The sequence below is a fragment of the Onychostoma macrolepis genome, chromosome 01 (genome assembly GCF_012432095.1).
Source record: "Onychostoma macrolepis isolate SWU-2019 chromosome 01, ASM1243209v1, whole genome shotgun sequence".
Taxonomy (NCBI): Eukaryota; Metazoa; Chordata; class Actinopteri; order Cypriniformes; family Cyprinidae; genus Onychostoma; species Onychostoma macrolepis.
Window position 1 is genome coordinate 29,751,039 of NC_081155.1, and position 27,689 is coordinate 29,778,727.

Below are 27,689 nucleotides of genomic sequence, written 5' to 3' on the forward strand. Positions count from 1 at the left end.
TAATATGAACTAAGAGAAAAAGTTTACCAGGATTTATAGAAATGTATATGAAATATTACATAATGCAGTGGGAATACTTCTTGCAAAAAAAAACTTTAAAATTTTTGTGCAGTAAAATATCATGTGTTGGCTAATAAAACATTCTCAGCATAGATAACTTTTTTCTTATAGCAGTTTACATTCTTTTACCTTTAAAAATAGTTTGGAGAGTATGGTGTGCACTATCAAGAAATCATAATAAAAATATTTTAAAAATACCCAAATGAAAAATTAAAGTATTTATTCTCGGCATCAATGTATTGATTCAATTTAAAAATGAATTTTCAGTGTATTTTCTGAAACTGTTTTAGAAATCTGAGGATATACACTGAGTTTGTGTGTCATAAACTGTAAATGACAAAAAATGAATAATGAATGCCTGTGCAAGAAACTGCTTCCAGACTATTTTAAGCAAACATACACATAGAAATACAATGTGCACACATTATGAAAGAATACATTCAGTAAAAAAAGACACATTTATGATCCTTTTCAATTTATTTGACAAAAAAGGAACACTAAACTTTGAAAATTGGTGACTGTTAATTTGCTTGCATAGGGGAGTTTGAAATTAAATACATTTTCCATTAAATCACAAATGCAAATGTACATATACCTTAAATGTAAAAAAAAAAGAAAGAAACCCCAAATCAAAATCACATTTAAAACCCATCCCTTTTGTATTTATAAAACACTGAAAATACATGTGGGCATTACAGTAATAGTCCTTTGTCAATCATTATTTTCCACAAATTGAGGAGTTCAGTTAAAGTGAACATACTAACTCACAAAGGCATTGGCGTTAATCTGTCTGGGGGTGACTCCCTGCATCACCCACAGAACTACATCCAGTTCCAGCAGTTGACTCTTGCTCCATGTCTAGGAATCTGGACACGAGCGGCTGAGTTTCTGTAGCACTGTTTGCTATTGTGACAGTGGAGTCAGCTGCACAGATATTACTGGTTGAGGGTTCACTGGGGTCAGCACTGTCACTGTCACTGTCACTAGCAATTGTAATGAGAACAGGGCTGTTTTTTCCCACCCTCTCCTCACTATTATGTCTCCTACTCTTCCTCTTGTGTTTCTTCTTCTTCTTGTGAAGTTTCCGACTGTGACCCTCAGATTTGTCATCTCTGCTTGGACTCCTGCTTTTCCTCTTGAACTTTTTGTGATGCTTCTTGTATTTCTTTTTTGCATCATCTTTAACAGAATCAGTAAACAATTTGCTAGAGGGTTCCTCGTGATGCTTTGTTTTGTATTTCCTTTTCCTGCCATGTTCATCATGCCGTGATGTCTGATGTGAGGAGCTGGAGTTGATTCTAGATCTGCTTCTTGAGCGACTTCTGCTCCGACGTTTGGAGGAGTTGATTCTAGATCTGCTTCTTGAGCGACTTCTCTCCTGACGTTTGGAGGAGCTGGACTTAATTCTAGATCTGCTTCTTGAGCGACTTCTCTCCTGACGGTCCTTGCTTCGCCTTCTACTATGCGATCGAGAACGAGAGCGATCATGTACACTTCTGTAATAGCTGCTGTAGGATGAGCGCGTCTCTGTATAACATCTCCTGCTGCTGTCTCTTTCTCTGTAATGGCTATATGAATGCCAATAAGATGAGGTGTGGTGACTTGTCTCTTTTTCTCGTCTCCGCTTATGCTTGCTCTCTTTAGACAATGGGTGTTTCCTGCTACAAGTGGAGGAGTGTGTCCTGTTGCTGCGCGAGGATCCTTCTCTAGATCCCAACAACTCCCTTTCATGATGCCCTTTGCCATATTTATCTTCTTTTCTTGGGTGACTAGAGGTGTTCTCAGGTGAGCGAGAACATCTCGTTGGCCTCCTCGAGGTTCTCTGAGTGTCAGTGGGAGACAAATCAGACTCTGAAGTAAATCGAATGTGTTGGGGTGCCCGAGGGCTTTGTAGCTCTGCATTCTGCTCAGAATGTTCTGAATCAGATGAAAGCTGGACCAGTTCTGGAGTCCTTTCTGACACTGGCTTAACATAGCCGATAATAACACAGTCATCATCATTGCCAGCGAAATGCTCCTCTTCCACTGCAATAGCGCTAGTATTTGCTGGACGGTCTTGATGTGGCACAGCAGCAACAGACACTACTGCTTCCCCTACACTACTATCAGAATCCGAGTCCCTCACAGGGAAAGGTAATACCTGAGATGGCTCTGAGGAGTAGGATGGCCCTGGGGTCTCATCATCCCATGCTGTTTGGCTTAGGGTCAGACTAGGAGTGGCATAATCCTGGGATCCTGATACTAAAGAATCACTTTCATCCTCAGATATGGCGATCACAGAGGTTTCTGAACTGCTACCCTCTCCGGAGGGCCGAGGCAAGTCATAAACAGCACGCTGGTCATATGCCTCCATGTTGAACGGGGATTGAGCAAAACTAAGAAACTCATGCAGGAAGTGCTCTGTATGGGATAGCAAGAAGGGTCGAATCTCGTGTACAACAGCCTGGTCGTCCAAGTTATGTCGAGTGATCAAAGTCATGATTATGTGCTGCACTATGTTCACAAGGGAGCCGTGAGTACCATACAGAACAGTCAGCTCTCGTCTCAACCAAGGCACAAGCCTGTGGAGACAAGCAGGATTTCTTTTGAAGAACTCTGCAGAAGTCTCCCTGCTACGACCGCCATCCTGCACGCTCTGGACTCGCACACCTCTTCTGTACAAGGCTCGTCTGAATTTAACCATTTCTTGTTCGTGAAGACTTTGCACAGATCTTCCCTCTCTCTCTCTTCTTTGTCTTACTGCCAACCTCCTTAACATGCTGTGGAGATCTCTGTTGTGCCGCTGTGGAAGAGATCCCCTCAGGCCCTCAAATATGACCCCATGGTCAGGAGGAGGAGACGTTCTCCTCGGTGCTGGCCTGCGGTCGCCTGTAAGCGTGGTGCGATACCTGAATCTTTGCCCTGCCATGTTGCCAAATGAGCCATTTTCAGTTGGTCGCAGGTCAAACCTCTTGTAGTTATCTTCAGACTTAATGGTGTGATAAATTGAATTAAATGGCTGTTTGCACAAAGGGCATTCTGCTTTGTTCTTCGACCACTCATGGATGCAGCAGAAGCAAAACTTATGTAAGCACACATCCAGATATGATATGTTTTTGAAATGATCCAGGCATATTGGGCATTTTGATTCTGGAGATGCTCCTTTTGATACAGTGTTTAACACAACACCTGACAGGCGCTCCTTCATCTGTGGTGATGCCATAATCTGATGGAAGAAATATTTGAATTATTAGGATACTTGCATTTGCTACATTTGTGTATAAAAGTGATAAAGTGCTTAAGTTTAATTGAAATAATAAACGAAAAGAATAAGAATGAACTAAAAATTAGTATTATTATTTAAGGGGAATCAAGTCAAATCTGTCAAGGTGATCCAACTGTCCTGATATGATAATAAAGAAAACGTTTTCGTTAAAAAAAAAAAAAACACATATTCGACAGTATAGCATAATTTTTTATTATTTCTTAGGGACAAAAAGTATTATTTTAACAAATCAGCTTCACTGTTTAGTAATATTTAAAAACCGATTTAAAATACGGTCACATACATACAAATTAAGTGATCGTATTTACTCATCTTACCTATTTTTCTTATTATTAATAAACTAACTTATGACAGAAATAACATAATATTGGTATTTTACCATGTTTACAAAATATAAACAAACCAATATGGTGTCTATTTAAGCGCAATAAATTCATTTTTATTTAAAACAGAAATGAAGAGAAATATGAAAAACATCTCTTTCAAAACGCTGTTTTAAACTCACTCTTTTGTGTATTTGTTGAAACTTTCGAAGTAAGTTACTTAGATCCTCTGGATTCCGCTGGGAGCATCTCGCTTAAATATCCGAAACGAACAAAAGAGCATTATGACTTGCACTGTTTAATAATAATAATAATAATAATTGTAATAATGTTTTACAGAATCCACAAAAACATGTTGACTTGAAAATAATGTAACTTACTGCCTAACAAACCAGCGCCGTTTTAAAGATCAATACACGGTATCTAAGAAGCCTGTAACGCATTATGTCTTACGATTATTGCTACACCTTTACAGCTGCAAATATAAAAGCGCTTAATAACGACCAAAAAGAGATACAACAACTCTCAGTCGGTCTACATAAGCAATGTTGGCCATCATGACGTAACAAAACAAGGACATTGCGGAAGTGAAATCCTGTCAAACTGTCAGAACTTCCTGTTTTTCACTTCAAAATAAAAGTCTATCAACCATATGCGAGACAAAAATCAAAAACTGAGTTTTTACATTTTTAAGCGTTAATTATGTATCAGAGAAATAGCTCCTTATAGTTGTGGTTTATGCTTTTCATTTCATAATTTCAAAATACTAAAACACTCACAGATAATTCTGAGAACTGCTGACTAAATAACAACGACAAAGCTTGAGGAGCATTTAAGAAAATATTGTAATTTAGTATTCTAATATTCAAACAAAGACTTGGTTTTAGGACTTTTTCCCCTTATTATTTGTCATTGTCTTATTTGACATTTAAAGCATTGAATTGTAATACCTTTTTCAAAATCATGCAATAACATGTTATCAAGAATGTCACTCTTGACTCTTCATTGTGCTTTCAATTAAAATAATTCAAGACTCTTCTTTCATGTGAGATGTGTGGAGTAAAGGATTAAATTAGCTCAGTTTTATGGACCTCAGAATGTGATACTGTCATTCAAAGGCACAGAATAGGCATTCAGAATCTGTATAATAAATTTTATTGACATAGTATACACACAAACATGTTTTTACAACCAGTGCTGACAGGTGTGTCTATACTGAATATAAACTGGCATTTTCAGTGATGACCATGACTGTCTGCTTCAGGAAGATCGGGGACAACTTCTCCCGTTTCCAAAATGGTGTCTCCCTGAAAAACACACAAAGAAGGTGTGCATGAGAACATACATAAACATCAAAATGAGTGATTATTTGAAGGTAATTTACAAAACTCCTTTTGATTATTAGTGCAATAATACCATTTGGACCAAATATACTTACAGGAAACAGTCTGGGTTTAAGATCAACAATTCCATATGGCATTTTCTGTGGAAACAAGAAATATCTATTTGAACTTTAAATTCAGGCATGACAATGACATGATTGTAAAATTATATATATTGTAATAATTTGTAATTGTAATATTTATTTTTATTGTAATAATTACATTTGTATGTAAATAGGATTGAATTTTTTTCGATTTTGATATGCATTTAATGTAGGGGTATTCAGAAAATAATGAAATCTTATCTAAGCCTTAGAATTACCCTCATAATTATAACCTCTATAGTGGCTTGGACTTCTGTGTCATTTTAGGACAGAGCACACATTACAGTTATGTTCAATGGAAGCAGTGCAACTGTAAATGAAACAGTATAAAATCACCATGAACTTACACTGACATGGTACTTCAGGTAGTAATGCACGATCCAGGCTGGGATCAGAATCCGCGTGACAGCAAAAACACCGGCATTATAGGCTTTAAATGTCTGGTTCATCCGCATAACAAGATAAGACAAAATTGCATGTTATATTAGTATTGTACTGGTATAATGCTCAGAGAATTCAGTTCATTGCAAATACCAAAACAAAGCATACGTTTTTACTCTAGATGTGTTTAATCAGATATATAAATCAGTTATGGCATAAACTCACGTATAGTCTCCAGAGTGTCTTGGGCTGCAGAAATCCAGCCCAGAATCGCTCGATGCGGCCGGGTGCTTTGGGTGCAACAACGGGTTCTCGAGGACTAAGCTCCTGATCTTTGAGCCACTGCCGTCGAAGCTTTGTTAACTGGTCAAAGCGGAGTTTTTCATCCGCAGAGTATCCAGTCATACTGATTTTCTCTTATTCCTCAAATAAAGCCGAATTTACAATGACATCTAAAGAGGACAAACCTCCCAGAGTGCAACGCGAACTCAGGAACATCAACATAAATATCGGGGTTTTACACAGCGACACCTGCTGATCTGGAGTCAAATCACTATCGCGATGATTCGCACCACTACCACACGAGGTCGTGCGTTATTCAAAAAGCTGCCTGTGCTCTTTCGTCGACAGAAGAGTTCAATGTTTTGTTTTTTACTTTAGCATAGCTATGCTAGGCCCTTCTGGTAGATCATCTGGGTGCAAAAAGTATCTTTCTTCATTTATGGTTCAAAAGTAGTAATTGTTTGCTGACATATAAATTGCAAAAATGTAATTATAAAACATATTTTACCAGTTCCCAATTGGCAATTAGTCTATATTTTTCACTGTATGCTGCCTTTCAGGGCACACCTCAGTAAGTTAGAATGCTGGAAATTTTCTATGAAGAAAACAAAAATTAATGTAGGCTACTGCTCTATAATATTCTGAATATCAAACCTCTTAATGGCTGGATTATGGGTGTCTTTAAGAAACTGTGAATAATGTGTAGAAAAAGTCTTTGGAATGGCATTATGCATATTTGAAATACATATGAAACAACTCGTTAATTTTCCTATTTAAAATGCAAATTAACGCTAATATGGGGCATGCTGCATCGCTTATGATTTCTATTTATGGGCTTTTTTGCCTTTATTTTGACAGAACAGTAGAAAGAGAGGAAACAAAAGAAAAAGGGGAACAGGATCTGTAAAGGACCACAAGATGCAGCTGTGCAATGGGAGCACTGCCCACAAGTTTATTTATTTATTTATAATTAATTAATTAATTTATAATTTAGAAACTTGATATAGGCACTTTCATCTCATTTTAATTGATAGCAGAGACTCTCACTCACTATGCATATGTGTATGTGTGTGTGTGTGTGTGTATATATATATAAACAAAGGAATAATCCTTTTTTTTTTTTTTTTTTGAAAATGTTCTCGACGGTCGGGCCATCCAAGATACAGATCAGTTTATTTCTTCATCAGAATAGATTTAGCATTCCATCACTTGCTCACCAGTGGATCCACTACAGTGAATGGGTGCCATTAGAATAAGAGTGCAAACAGCTGCTGATAATAGCATCATAATAATACACAAATCTAGTAATCTACACAAATCCGGTCATTTATTTAACTTGTGCAGTGAAAAGCTTGGATAAACAAATTCATCAACTTCAAATGTTCCTCCCTCCAGTGAAAAAGTCATCTTGTCTGAATCTGGAGAGCAATATGCAGATCAAGCACAGTTTACAAGTGAACAGTCCAAATAAATAAATATGTTTGTGGATTTCAATGTGTGAGGACAACAGGGGATGGACTTTGTTCACTGGATGAAATGTTATTATGGATTATGGAATTGCCTTAATGATAGATTTGTTTCTCACAAACACAAGATTTTCAATTCACAAGACATTATGGATGGAATGGAGTTCTTCTGATGAAGACCCAAACTCATCTACATATGGCCTGAGAGTGAGCAAATTTAAATTTTGGGGTGAACTCTTCTTAAGTAACATGTGGAACAACTTATTCCACTCCCCTGTATCATTTTTTTTTTTTTTTTTAATTATGTTTAGTTCATAAAAATACCCAAACACACTGAAAAAATAGGTTGGTGTAGGATTTACTCAGAAATGTCTAGTAAATTTCACAAATACTTACAAAGAAGCAGCAAGTAGCACAGTGAATTTAATGTGAAAATTTGAAGTAGATTTGAAATAGTATTACAGATTAAAATAGTAGTTTCTTGTAAAATTACCTTCATTTTATTTATAGTTTTACAAAATATTTATTTTCCACATATTATGGAGATTGACAGTACTGGGCTAGAAAAACAATGATCTACACTAAAAACATATTTCTTTTTTACAAAGATTGTTACAAATAATGACTCTGCAGAGCCAGTATGTATAAAACATTTTAATTATTTATATTACAATACAAGAATACATAATACCTTCGAGTGTGGGCTCAAACAAAGCCAGCACCAGGTAAATATGTGTACGTACACACAGACACACACACAAAGAAAAAATAACACCTTTACAATATAATACAACATCTGAATGCATATTGTTTTCTAAAAGGAAATCTGTTCACAGGTCTCTGGCACAGAACCCTCCCTTTCGCAGTCTCCGCTTTTCCTCAACGGTTTTCCTCATGCTAAAACGCAAGCGTTCGGTGAGCTACCTGTCAACAAACTGCTCCATAAACACAAAACAAATAAAAGCAGGGGAGAGGAAAAGTGAGCAGAAAATATGGGTCACAAATCTATAGTCATATAAAGATAGAAATCTGATATTACACCTGATGCCTCCCAAAATTGGGAGGGGTTAGAAAAATAAAAGTCTATATCTAAAAGAATCTATACGGCAGGAATCTTTTCTTTCTCTCTTCTAGTGCTTTTATATGAATAACAAAAGGTAAAAGGAATTTTTATATAGCTATATATTTTTCTTGGTCACTCTGGTCTTTTTTAGTAGCCTTCACTGCCTGTCTTTATCCCATCTAGCTTCCCTGCTGCACTGACTTTAAGTATTCTCAATCATACATGCTCTGCAGAAAAACACAAAGTATCACTTGTTTCTTCCTGGTCTGGTCTGTTTTTTTTCTTTTTCTTTTTCTCTCCTCTGAGTGATGGAACACACATTTAAAATCCTTGGACACCTGGCACTTTCCACATAATTATATCTGTGTCTGTCTGCTGACATACCCTCATTTTAGTGTTTTAAAGCTTTCCCAAAAAACAAAAAACAAGAAAGAAAAGCCTGCAGCCACTGAATAGCCCTGTCTCTGTCACAAAGTATTTCTTAGATAATGCCAATGAAAGCTACAATCTCTTAGAGATGTTATAAAATCTCATGCCTAATTCTCTGAACTTTCAATCAAAGCATGTTAATGGGAGGTTCTGTGCGAGAGGTTTTTTGATTTATCAAGTCACTTGATCAACATACTGAAACACACTCAAAGAGAATAGTTTTGCTACAACAGTCAGGCATATCCATGACATAAATGTAAACTCTTCTTAAAAATTTAGCTTTAAAAAAGATATAAAACAAAACTAAACAAAACAATAATAATAATAAAATAAACCATTTTCTCCCTCCTCTGGAAGCCCGTTTCTGCCACGAAATAAAAAAAATAAAAATGATATTGCAATTCTGAGATTATATCTCATTTTAATATATTATAAAGTAATATATAAAACTCCATGAAGAAATGTCATAATTGTGAGATATAAACTTTTATTTTTTATTCTCTAGCCAGGGGAAAAAACCCAAAATTCAGTTTACACTGACAACTGTGTGAAAGTCAGAATTCTGAGTTTATATCTACAGAGAAACAAAGTCCGAACTTCGAGATAAAAAAAAAGTCACGATTACCTTTTATTTTATTTTTATTATTGTTTTCCATTTGTTTAATTATTATTATTATTTATTATTCCATGGCAGAAAACTGGCTTCCCTTCTCCTTTCAGTGTTTGCAGAAAATGGAGAGAAAAAAAAAAAACTCAATGTGTTGGTCACAATATGCACCATAATATTGAAACAGTGCTGCTTTCTAATACACCCCACCCCTTTACGAACAAAAGAATCATATTGCTGTATCTTTTCTCTTACGGGCAGAGGATCAAATACTATGATCGCCTTGAGCACACTTTAACACTAAACAGGAACTACCATTGGGAGAGTGTGGGGAAGACTCGAGCTGCCATTAATGATTGATTCCAATGCTCTACTCCCAAGGTCTTCCACTTCATTGTTTGAAATACAAAACTATAACAAGACAGCTATTATGAAACTTAAAAAGTAAAAACTATGAAAAGAGGTGGTTAGATAACGCTTTTCAATGGGGTGAGACGAGCTGCCACAAGAGAAGATGACCAGTGTCGGAGTGGATGATGTTGCATGGCAGAATGAAAGCACGTTTTTGACGAATTAAAAAAAAAAAAAAAAGAAAAGATGGAGGTCAGAGGTGACTAACCCAAATTTCTCATCAAAAGGACAAGGAAGAGTCTATTCTGAGGATGGAAGCTGTGGGGTGGCTGGCAGGTTGTGGTTTTGAGCAGGGTTGGAGGGATGTATGAAAGAGATTGGGAAAAGAACAGGGATACGACAAGTCAAGGCACAGCATGACAGTTAGGGACAAATGCCAGAGTTCGCCCAAACAAAATTAGCCAGGCCTCATTTTCTGTCATTTTCATCAAGGACTATTTAGGAAAATATAATACAAAAGCAACTACAGAAAATATAATATCACTTTCAGTGACCAATAATTTTTTTGGCTTCTTTTTTTTTCAAATATACATTTGTTTTGTTAATTTTTTTCTTGTTTCTTTTTGTGAATTATTTTGGTCTAACCTGCTTTGAAGACTGGGACTGTCTGTGACGAGTTGGAATCCCCAGCACAAAGAACTTTGTTTCATATACTGAATATTGCACGCTGCACTGCATATATACCGCTGAAGAATAAAGGCTTCAAAAATTATTGCAAGTAAGTTACGGGGAAAGACAATGAACTAAAAACATTAATATAATATTCTGACAGTACCAACACCTCAACAACAAAGAGCTCCCCGCCCCCTGTACACCTTCACAAGGTACGGTCATACAGTTGTGACTTGTCAGTTTGAGTGCTGCCATACACACACACACACACACACACAATATAAACAAAACAGAGCTACTCATCTTCTCAAATCTCTCAGGCTTGGTCCAGAATCAGTTCACTGCATAAGAAAGCCATAGCTTTTGCAAGTTTATTGCTACAACATTTACTACTGAAAGTGTTACATAAAGACTTCTACACTGATGTATTTGCACAGCACCATTGCTTTGTTATGAATCAACCATTAGATATTAATATTCTCTTTTCTTTCACAAAAAAGTAGCCAATTAATGAATCTTCATGGTCACTTTAACTGCGTGGGGTGAATACTGAAATAGAATTCATTCATTCCTAGAAGTGCCCTGAAGTTTTGTCCTTTTGCTCCCTTTCCATTAGTTTATTAGGGAGTTTATTAGTGTCCCTAATGCTATGATTTGCACTTTCAAGAACCACACAAGAATCCTGTTTAAACCCATTACGCAAAATGAACTGACACACAAGCAAGCTCTATTCACAGACCTAGTGACCTGCCTGCCTAGATAGCATTTTGGGTATTATAGACTTGCGCCCCAATTTTGGAATAGCCATAGACTGCGTTTACATAAATGCACAGATCTGATCTTTTGATCATATCTGATTTTTTGTCCCATCTGTTTATATTCATATAAGACACAACTCGTATATGATATGTGCGTCTAAATTAATTCTCATCCAAACTAGAACAATTCCTTTGGTGATCACTTTCAGCAACACAGTTGACCTTCTGGTTTTGGATGTCCGTATATAAAATTTAACTGTCATTGATGTTTGAAACACAAAATGTGACTGATAAATTAGTCAAAGTTTCCATTAGATCTAGAATTCTGAAGTGAAAAAAAAATAGCGCTGTGAGATTACATTCACTTGAATGAATTTAAGAGATGCGTGGTAATTACCTGCATCTGTGCAGTGTCTTTATATCATGAATCTATGAGTTTAAGTACTTCAAAATCAGTGACGTTATCACTTTGTCGCTGAAAAATAAAATCTAGCATTCAGTAGAGAATCTATTCTATTCATAAAATTCATTGAGCATGTTTCTATGCTCCTGAATGTTGCGGTGTGTGCATAATCTACTAATATAAAGTTTCCTAATCTAAAGTGATTTGTGCAAGTGCGTACAGGCATGTGTGCGTCATAATATAACATTAAGAATAGTTATATTGTGGGTAAATGTGTCGCCCTCACCAGTGGTGGCTTGGAATTTACAGGTTTAGACATAGGTCAGATTTCCAGATATCGAATATATATCTACTTTAAAACTACATGCGGATTTTTGTGCAACAATATCTGATCTATGTAAAAAAAAAAATAAAAAGTAAAAAAAAAATCGGATTTTGTGCAAGTGTAAATGCAGCCAAAAAGTACACAGGAAAACCATGCTGCCTTGTGACATACACATAACCAAGCCTATGTGGAGTTTTTTTGTTTTTTTTTTCCTTTTCAGTTAGGATACTGCGTTTATGTAGGCAATAGACAGCTAGGCAGTTACTAGGTTTTGGAACAGAGCCACAGCTTCTCATACATACACAGCAGAACAGACAAGTTAAAACTGCATTACCACACCACATGTTCTTACTAAAACCACATATTGCTTCTCTGTGTGTATTTGTGGGGTTAGGGAGGGTTTGATATAAAGCGTTGCAAGGGTTGAGAGGGAAGAGAGTTTTCTGAGGAGTGGAAATCAGCCGGGTGTTTCCTGCCAGCTGGGAGTGGCTGATGGGTATGTCGGAGGTGACACACTGTTGCGGTCTGACACGGCCTAGCAGATGTGAGCCTGTAATCTGTGGGAATGTGAATGGTGGCCTCCATCGCTGGAGCTGCTCTGCAGGCTGTAGTGGTCCTCACCATCGCTAACACTGTCCACGCTATCACCCTCACCTGGTGTGAACTCCATGCCCTCTATGTCAACGTCCACTTCTGTATACACACAGAAATAAAAACTCATTATTAGTGATTTTTAAACCTCAACCAATGACCTCAAGAATAAAAGAATATTCTAGGTTATGTTAAATCTAATTTCTATGGATGGCAACTCTGAGATTTTAACTTAAATAAATTAATGGGCAATACAAGTGGTATGGTTATGCTTATGAAAAAGTGTGCTTATTTAATTTCTTTTTCTTTTTTTTTTTGCAGAGCTGCTCGCTTACCAACTGTTTTTTTTACTGTACATGTATGTATTGTGAGACCGCTTCCTGTTTGTTTGTACATAATGAGGGGTGAGGAGCTGAATTATCATTGATAATCAACAGCAAATATATACAGGCTGTTCATACTGCAGCTGAATGCAATACAAATCTGATTTTCTGCACACTTGCTCAATTGCCAAGCTCAATTTTTAATTATAATAATTTATGCCATGGTCTGTCTGAATACTCGATTCTGATTGGCTGGCAGGTGTTGATTAAATTCGTTGAACTGCACAGGTAGTTCCTGGTCAGTTTAATCACGTTCTATATTAATGCGCTTCCTATAAACATTGGTAACCATAGTAACATACAGTTACAGTTAAATAGTAATACAGATGAAAATAAGCGTCATTTTTATTGTTCCGGTCAAATATTGCAGCGCAAATATTATTAACATCTTTAATATGTGAATGCTGGCAAATGACGTGATAATCAACGGCTAGCTGTGCATTAAACGATTTGAATGCACGACGTGGAGGCGAAGAACCGCCCGATGGTTAATGCAACAAAAAATATCTATATTTATGGCTATATATATAAAGTGATTAGATAGATAGATAGATATAGCGATTGGTCATACAGTCTGTGTAGTTCATGGTAAATACAGTATGTGTGTAGCATGTATAACTGCTGAAAGTATAGTGCTTAATTTATTTTTTTTAATGTTTTATTGTATGTAAGTGAATATCAGCATATACGTAAGTAAGTGATTATTTCAGCTGTGCTGTACCTTGCTCAGAGTCAGTGGAGATGGTGGAGCCCATGCTGTCAGTGCGAATGCGCTCTAAGCCCTGTACAGAGAGCTGCTCCAGGCGCCGTTTGAGGTAGCGATGTTCTCTCTGCAGTTGCTCCTTCATGTTTAGAGCCTTTCTGTCCTGTTCCTCCAGCTTCTGCAGAGCATATGTTTCCACTGATCAAACCACAGAGCACAGAGACACCACACCACATGACATGTATCATCTACCATTGCCTAGAGCATGCACAGTGCAAGAAATCCACAATTTTGTGAGCTAAAAAAGGGAAACAATCACATTAACAGAAAGACAGATCTATGCTGCATGACAGGAAACCAGGCAGGTTGAGCTAAAATACAGTGTAACAAACAGGAAAGAAACAAAAGGGTCAGCAGGCACATGGTACTGGGTTTTCTTTGTCTTGTCTCTTTCACACACTTTAAGTGACAGTTTGTTGAACACTTTCCAGCATATTATTGTGCACAACTTAATTAGTATGTTAAAAAAGATCTTATTTCAAGTCATTTATTTTTTATTTATACAAATATCATGAATTAAGCTATTCATTCACAAATATCATTACGTTTTTGGGGAGCATTTTACAACTTCCCTTGGCTTAAAGGGGTCATATGATGTTGCTAAAAAGAAAATTATTTGGTGTATTTGGTGTAATGCAATGTGTTTACGCGGTTCAAGGGTCAAAAAACACATTATTTTCCACATACTGTACATTATTGTTGCTCCTCTATGCTCCGCCTTTCTGAAACACGTTGATTTTTACAAAGCTCATCATTCTGAGAATCGAGGTGTGCTCTGATTGGCCAGCTATCCAGTGCGTTGTGATTGGCCGAATACCTCAAGCGCGTGATGGAAATGTTACGCCCCTTACCGTATTGTGATGCCATGTCCCAGCGCGACGAAACTAAAACAATAAAACCCATTATAAACGAGGCATGTTGCATTCAGGACATAATTACTGATTATAATGACTTATATGGTCTTTTTACGCATTGCGTTGCGCCGCGTAAACATAACACCATGTCTGCATTTGATTGTAGAAACGCCAAACAAGCACTACTCTACACTGCTAAAAACTCACATTTGAATAGTCAGTAGCAAATTATTTAAATGTCAAAACGTACTTACAGGCTGTGAGTCAGAAGCAGAAATTGCATCATGTGACCCCTTTAAAAAAGTGATTTTAAAAAAAATATATTTTAAGAGTGATTTTGAAATTCATGAGGGTCTGCGGGGCTCCTCTCTATGGTATCATTTTCTGTTTTGCTTTTTTCCCTTCATGCCTATGCATGTTGGATGGACCACATGACTATGTTGGTCGCACTACATAACTTTGATTTGGCAGATGAGTTGTTTTAAAATAATAATAAGCAGTGAAACGTTTTCTTTTCCAGAATTTCATTCTTTTAATCAGTTTTTTCCCTTGATGATATCAGGACAGTTGTATCACCCTAAAATGTTTTCTTCATAGTACCACACAAAAATATCAATGTGAATCTTAATTCAGCAATTGCCTCATATAATGCTGCAATGATTCAATGATTTAAAGCTTGGAATAAATTACCATCTTAATCATGTCAGTAACTGTGGGTCATCTGAGTTGCAACATGGAGAGTGACAAACTTCCTGTAGACAGTTCCTGATCAACTTCCCTTCTGACTGTAACTGCTTTAAGCTGCTCTAACCGCTTTACTGCTTTGCAAACAAAGATACTGTCAGAAAGATGCTGATTTGTTTGTACCTTGATGTGCATTTTGGCGCGTTTGAGCAGGCTCAGTGTGGTGTGACGGGTGCTATCAGGACCCAAAGGCACGAGCTGTTTCAACTGCTCCAGGTACAATCGCAGTTTGGCACGTCTGCAATAAATAAAGAAAAGGTTGGAGTGAAGTATTACCCTGGGATAAATTTAGACCTTTAGAACTGATTCAGGATGCTGCTGTGGGCTGCTAACAAAAAGGCTGCTGGTTTGAAGCCAAGCAGGCATGACTGAGGAACTAGATTTATGAGATGTGATTGCAGCTTTATGTAAGAGGACTGGTCCTGTGATTCATTTAAAAATAAAATTCACCAAAACTATACAAAAAGACTCCACAGATACTAAGGACATGTCACGTAATGCATTTATATTGACAGGGGCATAGAAAACAGAATTAAGGGGGACAAAATCGTTCAGTATAAAGGCTCTTTCACACCAAACCAAAAGTGAAACAAACCATTGGTCTATAAATATCATGTGCGAAATTAGTATTTTGTAATTAATACTACCAGATGAAAAGCAAATTCATGGCTTGTCAAAACAAGTGGATTGACACAAACAGTGAGAAGTCTTAGTGCTGTTCTACTCTATATCAGAAATCTTAGCCCTTAATTAAATTTCAGGACTGGAAGTAACTGCAGCTCAACATAGTGGCTGTAGTAAAGGAAGCCCGCGTTTCATCTAAAAGAGGCAACAGCTTTTCTTGAAAGCATCAGCTTTTTTTTTTGGAAATAAGAAAAATTATATTATTAATTGTTCTTAAATTTTATCTGTGATTTGATGTTATTGATATGGTAAGACTTTTCCATCTTTCCGATTTAAAGTAGATAAAAATATCTGTAGATCGAGTTACCAAGGCGGTTGCAGAACAAACTGACTTTCCAGAAATAGACTTTGCCAGAGTCCATCAGAATGAGGCGACTCAGGCAGACTGGGGCTCTAATCTGGAGGAAGTGACCCTTTTTGGAGAAAGAGACCATTGACTGTAGTGTGTTCAGCTGGTGTGGGCAAAGCCAGCCCTTTTACACCTCTTAAAAGAGAAAAAAAAGACAGAAAAATGTTCATACTGTATATGACTGACTCTCATGTTAATATCCACACACAACTTTAATCACCAGTTCTCAAATGCACAAAAACATCTTCATCTGCAACAAATCGTTACTTGCTTACATAAGTGAAATGGAAGTGGATGGAAATGTAACTCTGTAGCCTTTATGAGCGATACCTAACCTGTGAAACCTCATGAATGACTCTACAATGACCATGACACATGCACACCTAACAAAGTTAAGCTTATTTGTTTTTACTGTGCCTCCTCTTCATTGTCAAAGAGATCTTAAAGAGCCTTGCACTGTTTGTGGAACAAAAATTAAATCAAGTCCACAACTATGTAACTAAAAATAAAACATAAAAAAAAAGAAAAACATTCATTTACAATAAAGGCAATATTATTTGCCTAACTTTTGTTGGCCACATTTCTTAAAATACTGTGATGGAAGTAACTCAAGGTAAAAGCTTTGGGGAAAAATTTATGAACGTGCCAAGTTAACTTGTTTTGATACTTTTTGTGGTTCATCTCGATTAGTTTTATTCAATCAACTGGTACCACATAAGCTGCTACAACCAACAGACTGGGTCCAGTCTTATTTGCAACCATACGGTTGTACTGATCAAAATAAAATTTCAACAGCAGAAAGCCTGGAGAGTGAATTATAATACAGTGTACCTACTAACATAGAGGCTATTGAAATAGGCCAGGCTTCACATCATCATAACTCTGTGAATGATTAACATAAGCTAAAATAACAGGACATTGTGTCCTGAGCTTCTCTTTCTGGTCCTTTGCTGTCTGCTTTTCACAGCAATAGTGCACATGTATAATATCAATCAATAATGTAGCCAGACTTTTCATGCAAATATTTGTTGAAATAACCCGTAAGGTTTCAACTCCTGAAAATCTGATTTCACCAAAAGTGCAGTGATCTGATTTCTGGGTCAAACAGTCAAGTCAATTTTATTTGTATAGCAGTATTCATGATACATAATGTTCCAAAGTAGCTTTACAGAACATGGGGCCTTAAAACCCCCACTGAGAAAGCATAATTTGACCGTGGCAAGGAAAAAATCCCTAAGATGTTAGGTAGGATAAGAAATAAACTTTGGAAAAAACTAGACTCAGCTGGGGTCAATTCAGTCAAAGTAATAACTAATACATGCACTTGACTTAAACTTAAATTTTACATGGCTGAAAATTCACAAAGGAATTCTTGTGGGGTAAACTAATTTTATGAGACGCATAATCAGTTAATGCACAACTGTACAAATTTCTACCTGCAGATCTGTGAAAACACAGGAATGTTGGGTAACCTGCAAAAAACAGGCACATCATGAGTTCCACTATAAACACATACAGTAAAGTTGCAGGTTCAGGCACATCGTCAGTGAACAGAATTGCTGTGTTAACACAGATTTTTGCTGACCATTCCAGCGGAGATTATTTCACTGTTTAATTTTTAAAACCATGTCTGAGATCCCTGCATTGTGTTTCATTCTGCTGCACTACATCCTGGTGTTTTTTGCATAGAAGAATGTGTCCTGTGTTAATGCCCCCTAAGAAATGTGTCTGAGCTTCAGACAATCCACTAACTAATTAATTATCAAAATACACAGTTTTGCATATCCACGTGTAGACTTCAATGTTAATGCCTTTTTTGATAGGGTATCATTACACGGTAAAATTAAACGAGTCTTCCACTGACCAGTTGCTGCTAAACTAAAGACTTGCTTTCAAATACTGAACATTTAAAACCATGCTATACCAAGCTACTGCACCTCTTTCTCAAGCTCCTGATGAGTCAGCAGAGTGAAGCAACTCATGAAAAAGACGATGCAGAAAAAAGAAAAGAGCAGACATGAAGTAAGAGTGTGGAGGGTGTCTTCCGTCTCCCTCTTTGAGTAACAGACTAGGCAAGAAAAGGGCATGTTCTTCAGTCATGACGCCGGCACCACATCATCACCAGAGTTTCCCAAGGCAAAATAAATCCTAAAACACACCCTGAAACCCACATATAAAACTACAAACTTGATTTTTTGAACCTCAAATAAAAAAATCAAACTCTCATCAAAACTGTAGTATCTTTTAGTGTCAATGGTTTTGCCTCTTGTACTGTACCCGCCAAGCAGTGATGTTTGCCTTAGCAAACACCACTAATAAAAACTATAAATAGAAAATAATAATGTATTCAGCTCCATTGGCACCTCCCAAAACACTCTTGAAGTCACATATTAACTTGATTGATGGCCCGCTATGTACAGGTAATCTTACACACTATTTCAGAAATAAACATAACTGTGGCTTGGAAACTTTTTTAAAAGACATTTTGTTTTCCTGCCTCCATTTCTTTGCTGAAATTGACAAATGTCATGGGCTTGTGGAGAGCACTCCGCAACAGCACTTTATAGCATCTCAAGTTCAAGTCCCGCCTCGATGTCCTTTCCCAAACCCATTCCCTTTCTATTGCTACTCTATTGTCTGTTAAATAAAGGCAAAAAATTAGACAAAAAAACTGTTGCTTTCTGACATTGGCTGATAATCAGAGATTTATCCTGTCAATAAGGCATTGAAAGGTTATAGGTGTTTTTTTTTTTTTTTAAATAAATTGCACACAGAGAGCAAACAGTGCAACACAATGCTCCAATCGCAATATGATCACTGAAGCTGTCAAAACCACATTTTACTGTGGGTATCGGATGCTTTTCTTTGTCACATTCGACAAGAAAAACGCTTATTAAAACATGCACTTGGCAAAGCGGCACTGCAGACAGTGCTCAGTACGGTCATCTTTCATGAAGGAACATACTGGAATTATTATGTACATAATTTCTTTGAAATTCATGATGGGTGCCAACAATTGAGGAAGGGCACCGTAACTTGGAAGATACCTTATACTTTAGAACAAAACAAAGCTGGACTGACTTAAAACAAAAAAAGGTTAAATGTCTGAGTGGCCCCACAGATCTCAATCCAACTGAACATTAACTTAAAAAAAAAAAAAAAAAAAAGCTGCAGTTCACAAAACAATCCCCATGCAACTTGATAAAGCTTGAGAAATTTTGCCAAAAATGGGCAAAAATTGGAGAAGCAAGATCTATTGGTGGATTCACCAAAAGACACTGACAGCAGTGACTGCTGCCAAAAATGATTCTACCATGTATTTGCCTGAGTGGCAAACATCTAATATTGCATCCTTTACATAAAATGCCAAAAGCATCAGAAGAAAAACAAACAAACAAACATTTATTTTTTTTCCAAACACAGTGGATATGACCAGAGATCATCTTTTCATGGAACACTCTGGAATGGGTTGCATGTCAGAGGCCCTGTTTCCTTCTGTTATTAAGATGTTTTAACACACTAAGGTGTTGTGATTCATTCACCAGCCAGACATATTGTAATTATGAGTTCTTGGCCCATAAATGACCTAATAAGAATTACTAAGAATTCTAGATGGTACATATATCAGAATATACACGGTAAAAAGTGATAAGCTGACTTAACTTAAAAAAAATGAGGAAACCTGTTTTGTTAAGTGAATTGTCAAGTATTTACTTAATTTTAAGGCAACGGGTTTCCTCAATTTTTTTAAGTTAAGTCAACATCACTTTTTACAGTGTAGTTGCTTAAAACTCAAATCTGCGGTTTATTTATAAAGACAGCACCTATTTGATAATGTGCTTTGCCGATTTCGGAGACGTGAGCTCCAAGCGATCAGCAGGTGCTCAGTGCTCATGTTTCCTGATGAGAGCAGCTTCAACTCGGCTAGTCCTTCTGACATTTGCCGCTGGCTCTGATGTCTCTGTAGTGGTTAAACATAAGATATAATTCGTTTGGGGTAAATCTAACAGGTAATCTTTGGTCTTTATTCTATTAATCTATTAATATGTTAAAATAAAAATGAAGAGGCAATACTGTTATTATATACAATATTTTGTTTCATTGTAATGCATGTACGTTCCCTGAACTACATTTCTGCGGCTATTAATATGTTTAAATGAAAACGAAAAGAGGCAGTGGTGTTTGATATCATATTTCGTCTTATTGTAAAATACAGTGAGGGAAAATTGCAGTAACCAAGGTGAGCTGACTGATGTTATCAAGTACGCTGCTCTTTGCAGACTTACCGGACTTGCGTCGTCCCGTCTGCGGGAGTTCACACTCCCGAGTCGAACTCGCAAAGTCCGAACTACCGAGGGCTCAAGTCCGAAATTTGCGTACTTGGTATTGAGAAACGCACGCAGACCAATGTCACCAGACTATTTGCCTAATCTTCTTGGTACTTTAGACCGCGATGGGAACGCAGACAACAACAGGTCTGGGGGAAATAGTTCCTGGGACAAATTGTGGAAAAGCGGCTTATGTTGCTGATTTGTGATGTTGAAAGGAGAGTGTTGATTTGATCTGATATATGATATAGACAATATCATCTATACATCGATAATATATAGAGATCAGTGATCGGAAAGCAAGTCTGTAGTGAATTATAATGAAAGATTTTGCAAGTTATTTTAATTTTACATGCTGTATTTCAATCATTATAAAGGTGTGATGTACAGAACAGCTGATTCACAATAAGTATATAAATTAATTGCTTGACTTTCATGGTTGTTTAATGTAATGTTTTATGTTGTTTTAATACCATGCACAAATAATAGTTTTCTAAAAAATAATTTTGATCATTCTGGTTTATTGTTCACAGTATAATTATTATGTTTGTTTAGGCTACTTCCAAGCATGACTTTCCCAAACCTGTTTTGCATAGCTGAATTCTAGAGAATGTTTTTACTTTAAAATGCTAATAAGGCAGACAAACTTTAGACAGCCTCAACATTCTCTCTCATGCAAATATAAATTAGAAAACCTTTCAAACTGAAAGGAGGAAGTCTACTTTGTGTTCATTATTAATAACTAATAAGGTTTAATTAACAATTTGTTACTAAATAACATAAATAAACGGCTAAATTACTAATTTGTTACTTGTGTTAATTTGACTTTCCACAGCACTTTGAATTAGAGAAGTCTGTGCCAAAAAAGGTTCAGGATGCTTAGATTATCAAAAACAAGTACTTCCATTGTGCACATTCAAACAGCATTGTAGGAGAGTAAAACGTTGAGAGTAAAAGTCACTGTTATCATTAAAACTTCAAATTCTTGTCAATTAAACATAGCACACCAGCGAAAGGGACTTCAATTTAGACAGGACAACGAATGGATAAAAGTTTCTTTCCTATCTTTTGATTGGTCATGGTCAATACAGTGTTCCAGCTGTGCTAAAATAATATATGACATGCATCCATGGCACAGATAAAGAGACAAGTACATATACAAAATTAACATTTTGATTTAAAACAACTGTCCTTAATTTATGTAATAAACTTTTTATCAAACCAATGAGGCTGCACATTATTCAACAACAACCTCCAGCCATGACATTATTCACAATATAGCACAGCCTTTAGTACATTTGTTTAACTAATTTGACGCTCCTGCACAGAAGTGCCACAACAGGAAATTACTTGACACTGAAAGGTTTTTCTCCCTTGTATTTCTATACGTCTCTTCAAAAAAAAAAGTCATAAACCTGCCTGTATGGTTTTCCTGTTTTCCCTGGTACTCTGTCTAGTGTTGTTAGTGGTTCAGAGGTTCCATTCTGACAAAGGACATGACTGAACATATTTCTCACAGAGCAGCAGTAATCAATTCCTCAAAATCAAGCATGTGACAGGCAAACTCCAAGAAATCAGCACAAGGAAAACAAATTTCACACGTGAAAACACTCAAGCTCTGGCGCAAACATAAACAGCACAAAATTGTGTGACATATTGTAATTAGTTTACTTTAACTTTTATTTAGCAGTGTTACTAACTACAGCCACCTCTTTCTTCAGGATTTGAAATCAACATTTTCACTCTCCAGCTAATTTGGCTAATAAATTATTTAAAGGTCATTCAGAACTTCAACTAACCATGTCCAAAATAATAATAATAATCAAAAATAAACTTGATTATTGAAGTCACAGCTTATATTTAAAAATATTTATTATAAATCGGGTTGTGAATCACTAAATTGTTTTCATTCTTATGACAGTCTATCATTATTTGAAATTGGGTGAAATTTCAAACAGCCTTTTTGTGCACTTGAAGGGTAATGCAGGAAAATAGAGTTTATGTTGTTGTATACAGATCACTCCAAAATTAAATATTGTCAAGCACATTGATTAGCAGACAGGCTGACAGTTCATAACGTGATCAGTTGTTTCTTCACAAAAAGCATTAAAGCTTCCACTCCGATGTACATTTAAAAAAGCCAACCCAGGTGTCCGATAATGACATTGAAATTCATGCTCCAAAATATCATGTAAATACGACAAGATTATACCCCAACATATAACTTCATGATCATAACATTCTCATGCCTTTTGAGTCAGCGTATTGACAGCAAATAATTCATATTGAATGCAGAGGGTTTACCGGCAGTGTCTCAGAAACACTTGTAAAGTGACACAAATATAATTTATAATATAAACATATGCTGCCAAATTGGCTATTAAGTTGATTATCACCCACATATGGCAAATGCTAATTTCAAACCTGCTCATTTTTATACAATTAAATAAATCATTACTACAAAACACTGGCTTTTAAGATATATGCAAATCCATTATAATCCATAATAGGTATGTTCTTACCTGTGTTTTTCCAGCTCATTGTGTGATGACCTGAACAACAAATAAACAGAAGCATGGATGAGTTTGGTTAATAAAAATAAGAAGAACACTGGCTATTTACTTATTTAATTACTTAAAAAAAAAAAAAAAAAAAAAAAAAAAAAAACAGTATACTGACTCTGTACTAAATATGTAAAAAAGCAACTCTGTATCTCTGAACAACTGCTACATGATGTTTTTCTAATGATAGAGTGAAGCTGTTGATCTACTGTAAGGCAAATAAATTAAGAATCGTTCAAATTAAAATCAAAATTGTTCCCATTAATGTACTTCCTGAGTAAAAACGTTTCCTAGTATCATATAAAGCAGGACACTCTAAAGACTTTAAAAAAAATCACAAAGGAAACCATTAATTCAACACAAGACTTACCCATATACATATATATGTATATGGGTAAGTCTTGTGTTGAATTTAATGGTAATGTTCTTCATATAATAATATGGTCCAAAAGGAACCTCGAAAAGCTGCATTTGTTGGTTAACACCACATATGCACTCTTGTTTGCCACTCGGTCAAGATGTTATTAATTTTGAATGAACAAAAATGGCCCCGTTGTCAAGCACAAATATTCAACAAATTATCTTTGAAACCCAAAAAAGGAGCAATATTAAATGTAATAAATTTTTACTTGGAAAGAATGCATGAATAAATTAATGTACAAATGAAATGATTTTGGTGCTCCCTGGCCCCTTCACACACTACATGCTGTTCTGCTTTGAATTCTACATTATACACAAAACAAAATAATTCTACATGGCCTTACTGTGTCCAGTAGACCGATATCACTGTAAGTAAAGCACAGCATGCACTCAATGACGCAGAGGAAATTCAGCATGCTACAACGCATTGCTATTTTAGTCCAGAGTAAGAATGCTGGCGTGTATGATGGGGCAATGACATTTTCTCCAAACAAACAAAATATAGGGAATGTAATGCATGCAAGATCAAAACAAAATATATGGGTCATAGCATCAGTTGTTAAGCGTATCTCAAAGCTGCAGTGTGCAGTTTCTGCACCACTAACGTCATCACATGGGATTGCAAAAATAATGATATCATGTTTCCCTTATTATTCACCCACATAATGAAATTGCTGCACATGACAGGTAAAAATACAGGCACAATGTTAATATCTGAGGCTAGCGCAGAATTTATGGTGTTGGGAAAAAAGCTTTAACACTACTTAAACTCCACAATGTCAGCAGATGTTTATGCAATTTGGAAAATAATTCCAAAAAATATTCCTAAGTAGGTTTTGGTAAAAGCCAGAAAACATTGCAAATTTCCTGGAAAGCCCTAATTCCATAGATTTCCTTTTTTTTTCAGTGCTTTCTATGCATTTGTGGGGGAAGGGCTGCACACTAGGCTCCTGCTGTTTTGCTTTGACTTTGCAAGGAAAGGGGGCTAATGCAGCAAAACAGATCCAGGGGTCAAAGCTCTCCAGCAGCTGACTTGGGTCTGTTCACACCACACCCAACAGTGAGAGTTTAACCACACCTAAAGTACACTACTTAAAAGCATACTGTCTATGACATATACATGTGTCACATAATGATCTTATTTGTTAAATTCAACAAGAAGTTAAAATGTAAAGAATAGCAACTTGTAAATAAAACATTGCTTCGACATTTACTGTTTGTATGCAAGAATGCATGAAGAAAAAATGCTTGGCAAATTTTATGCATGCAAACAAGTGATATAACTTTAAATGTCTAACAGGTTATATATGCGAAGGAAATCAGCATATTTGCTGATTAGAAGTGTACAGCTACTGCATATATGATAAATACTTAAAATGCACTGACGTTGCCAGTTGTCTTTAAACAACAAAAAGTTCTTGGTGTTTCGACGTGAAAATGATTGATTTGAAGGGAGATGACAGTTGTGGTAAAGAGAAAGCAGCAAGAGCAGCAGAAAGTTAACGCTGTACGCGTGGCAATGTTTATACACAGCCAAGCCCAACAACAAAAATGGCGATTACATGGAGAATAAACATCGTTTGCGTGTATTCATTCATTAATATAGCAATGTCATTGCACTGTTTACCTATTGTTGTGGCTTTTTCTTGAAATAGGAGAGGATTTAGTTTTCTTTCTGGAAAAGTCACTATCGTACGGCAAAACAGATGCGTAACCGTGTTCAGCTTCTAGTGAGAAAGTAAACAAAACCAGCATTAAATACAGACGTGCGTGATTCGGATAACAAAAACGAGAATGCTAGAAAGTTAGACATTTGGTGTGTTTTAAAGTCAAGCAGTTTAACATTTAACAAATTACGCTGAACTATCAACTTACTGTAAAGCAAACACCCCTCCCCCAGGTTACATTTGACGGAAAATGAAAACGAATCAACATTTTAACAGAGGCTGGGACGAATGTCATTCACGCAAGTCCTCTCATTCTGATTATTGCATATTTATAGACTTAATAACTCACAGTAACAAGATGTCATCGTCCTTTTGGGCTTGAATTAAACTACACTTGATCCGCCGGCAGGTTTATAAGTCACATTAGACCAGCACAACATCGAAATATTAAAATGCAAAGACTATTTTTAGTTGGCCACACAAACATCATTATATACCTCTGTCTCTTCTTTCCAAATACTCTGCTGCCTCAAGAAGAAGTAGAAGAGAATTAAGTTCCATTCCGGTGTATTTACAGAAATAAAAATAATACAAAAATACGTGTTGTACACTGTTTAACAAATGGTATAAAACAAAGGGAGGAAACAAAACAAAACAAACAAACAAATAAACAAAAAAAGTGATGACGCTGGATGTGGACAGTTCAATTCTGAGTCGTAGAGACTCTCGAGAAAAATTAATGCAGACTGCACGTAAACTAAAATCTGGAGATCGATTGATGGCTTCGTCGTCCAATCAGACAGTAGAAAAGTATGAAAGGCGGAACTTAAAAACATTTGTGTCCAATCAGAGACTTCAGAAAAAGAAGTTCACAGGAAAGATGTTGACACATTGTGAAATGTCATATGATTGGTTAGTCAGTGATAGTAACAAGGTTGAAGCCATGCCCTAGCAACAGTACGGGTGACTCAACCCCTAAATCGCTCATTGGTCTGACATACTCTATACAAGCTGCTGATTGGACAGAGGGAAATGTTGGGCGTGGTTTCTTATAACCTCGTTTAGTGAACTATTGCTGGCAGCGACAAAGTTGTCTCTGGAAGAACTCGGCGAAGGGAAATGTTTTTGAGAGTCGTGATTCTGATCGTTTACCGAGCTACAATCACATTAAAATTCTAATGCAACTCACTTATTAACGTTTAAAAAGTAAGATGTTAATTAGCTAATATTTATTATTAAATAAAACCATCGAAGTTTGCTGATACTCTATTGACGTCTAGGGTGCGGTTGACTGTGAAATGGTCATCCTTCTGCACTATTTGTTTTTTTTTTACTAAGTGGCTACTTTCTAGAAGCTTAAAGCAAGACTTTAAAATAAGTTTTTCTGATTTTGTAAGTGTAAGAAAAATATTTAGATTTTGTGTGTATATTTATAAGGTTAAAAAGAATTTACAATAAATATTTTTTTTAATTATTTGCAGTAATAGCTGGAAATGTAACGGCTATGGAATGCAATTCCATGACAGCTTGAAATATTATAAAAATACTTGCTGCATAATGATGGCTATCACAAGTTGTTCTTTGTTGCTCTGTCCTTGCAAGAACTTGGTGTTCTTGTTAAAAATTCAGCAGAATTTGCAAAACGTGTTCAAAACCAAATGTTTACGTTTGCAAGTCACAAAACATGTATTTTAGCCATTTCTGAATGTTGTTAACATAAGTCAGCAGAAGGATCTATCTATCTATGTATCTATCTATCTATCTATCTATCTATCTATCTATCTATCTTATCTATCTAACCAGTTCATCTTTTGAGATTTTCAGAAGAAAAAAAAAAGAAAAAAAGAGGTTAAACATGACAGATTACCCATTATGGCTTAACCGGCCTATTGCTTTTAACATTATATTCCTTTAGGGAAGAAAGAGTATACTTATAAAGGCTGAGCTGAGGTGTTATCATTATCACAGAGCAGGGAAAAGTGATAGTAAACACATTATTTTTTAAAACTGAGAGGGGAAAGAAGCCAGAAAGAAACAAGAAGAAGAATGAGACCAAAAACAGAAATCGCTGACCTCCACTCACTCTATAGACAAAAAAAAAAACACAGCTGTTTCTAATTGGTAACTCCGCACCGACTGCTGACCTACATTCTGCTTGAGATTCTGAACTCGGCAAAGGAGAGAAAGAGAGAGGGAAAAGGAGACAACACAGAGGTGAAGAAAGATGAAGACTGATTTGTGGAGGAGCTGAATAGAAGGTGACTGATTTTTGTCAGATTTTTCAATGAAAATTTTAAAACAGCTTTATTTGATTTATTAAGAAAGCAAACAAATGATTTGTTATAAGCAAATTATTAAATTACATTTAATGGTAACACTTTACAATAAGGTGTAATTTGTTAACATTAGTTAATGTATTAACTAATATAAACAAACAATGATCAATACATTTATTACACTATTTATTCAACCTT

At 36.1% G+C, this 27,689-nt stretch overlaps 3 protein-coding genes across 6 annotated transcripts; all 3 read right to left on the reverse strand.

Annotated features, from left to right (window-relative positions):
• Positions 1 to 282: 282 nt before the first annotated feature.
• toporsa (topoisomerase I binding, arginine/serine-rich a) lies at positions 283 to 4,236 on the reverse strand. Of its 2 annotated transcripts, XM_058774881.1 has the most exons (3): positions 4,029 to 4,236; positions 3,831 to 3,901; positions 286 to 3,265 (listed from the first exon to the last, which is right to left on the reverse strand). In XM_058774881.1, exon 3 carries the CDS (start codon positions 3,260 to 3,262, stop codon positions 842 to 844), a length of 2,421 nt encoding a protein of 806 aa, XP_058630864.1. In that variant the 5' UTR covers positions 3,263 to 3,265; positions 3,831 to 3,901; positions 4,029 to 4,236; the 3' UTR covers positions 286 to 841. The 2 variants fall into 2 exon arrangements, with proteins under 2 accessions (XP_058630875.1, XP_058630864.1); XM_058774892.1 differs by lacking the exon at positions 3,831 to 3,901 and having other exon boundaries at positions 283 to 3,265.
• Positions 4,237 to 4,787: 551 nt separating this feature from the next.
• On the reverse strand, positions 4,788 to 6,019 carry ndufb6 (NADH:ubiquinone oxidoreductase subunit B). The gene is made up of 4 exons (XM_058782435.1): positions 5,741 to 6,019; positions 5,482 to 5,574; positions 5,087 to 5,131; positions 4,788 to 4,955 (listed from the first exon to the last, which is right to left on the reverse strand). The coding sequence occupies exons 1-4, from the start codon at positions 5,918 to 5,920 to the stop codon at positions 4,884 to 4,886; spliced, it is 390 nt and encodes a 129-aa protein (XP_058638418.1). The 5' UTR covers positions 5,921 to 6,019; the 3' UTR covers positions 4,788 to 4,883.
• Positions 6,020 to 7,904: 1,885 nt separating this feature from the next.
• On the reverse strand, positions 7,905 to 25,989 carry mxd4 (MAX dimerization protein 4). Of its 3 annotated transcripts, none has more exons than XM_058778414.1 (6): positions 25,713 to 25,989; positions 25,176 to 25,272; positions 23,090 to 23,119; positions 15,330 to 15,444; positions 13,567 to 13,726; positions 7,905 to 12,564 (listed from the first exon to the last, which is right to left on the reverse strand). In XM_058778414.1, the coding sequence occupies exons 1-6, from the start codon at positions 25,774 to 25,776 to the stop codon at positions 12,407 to 12,409; spliced, it is 624 nt and encodes a 207-aa protein (XP_058634397.1). In that variant the 5' UTR covers positions 25,777 to 25,989; the 3' UTR covers positions 7,905 to 12,406. The 3 variants fall into 3 exon arrangements, with proteins under 3 accessions (XP_058634397.1, XP_058634393.1, XP_058634407.1); XM_058778410.1 differs by having other exon boundaries at positions 25,176 to 25,275; positions 25,713 to 25,988; XM_058778424.1 differs by lacking the exon at positions 25,713 to 25,989 and adding an exon at positions 25,565 to 25,682.
• Between the last annotated feature and the right edge of the window lie 1,700 nt (positions 25,990 to 27,689).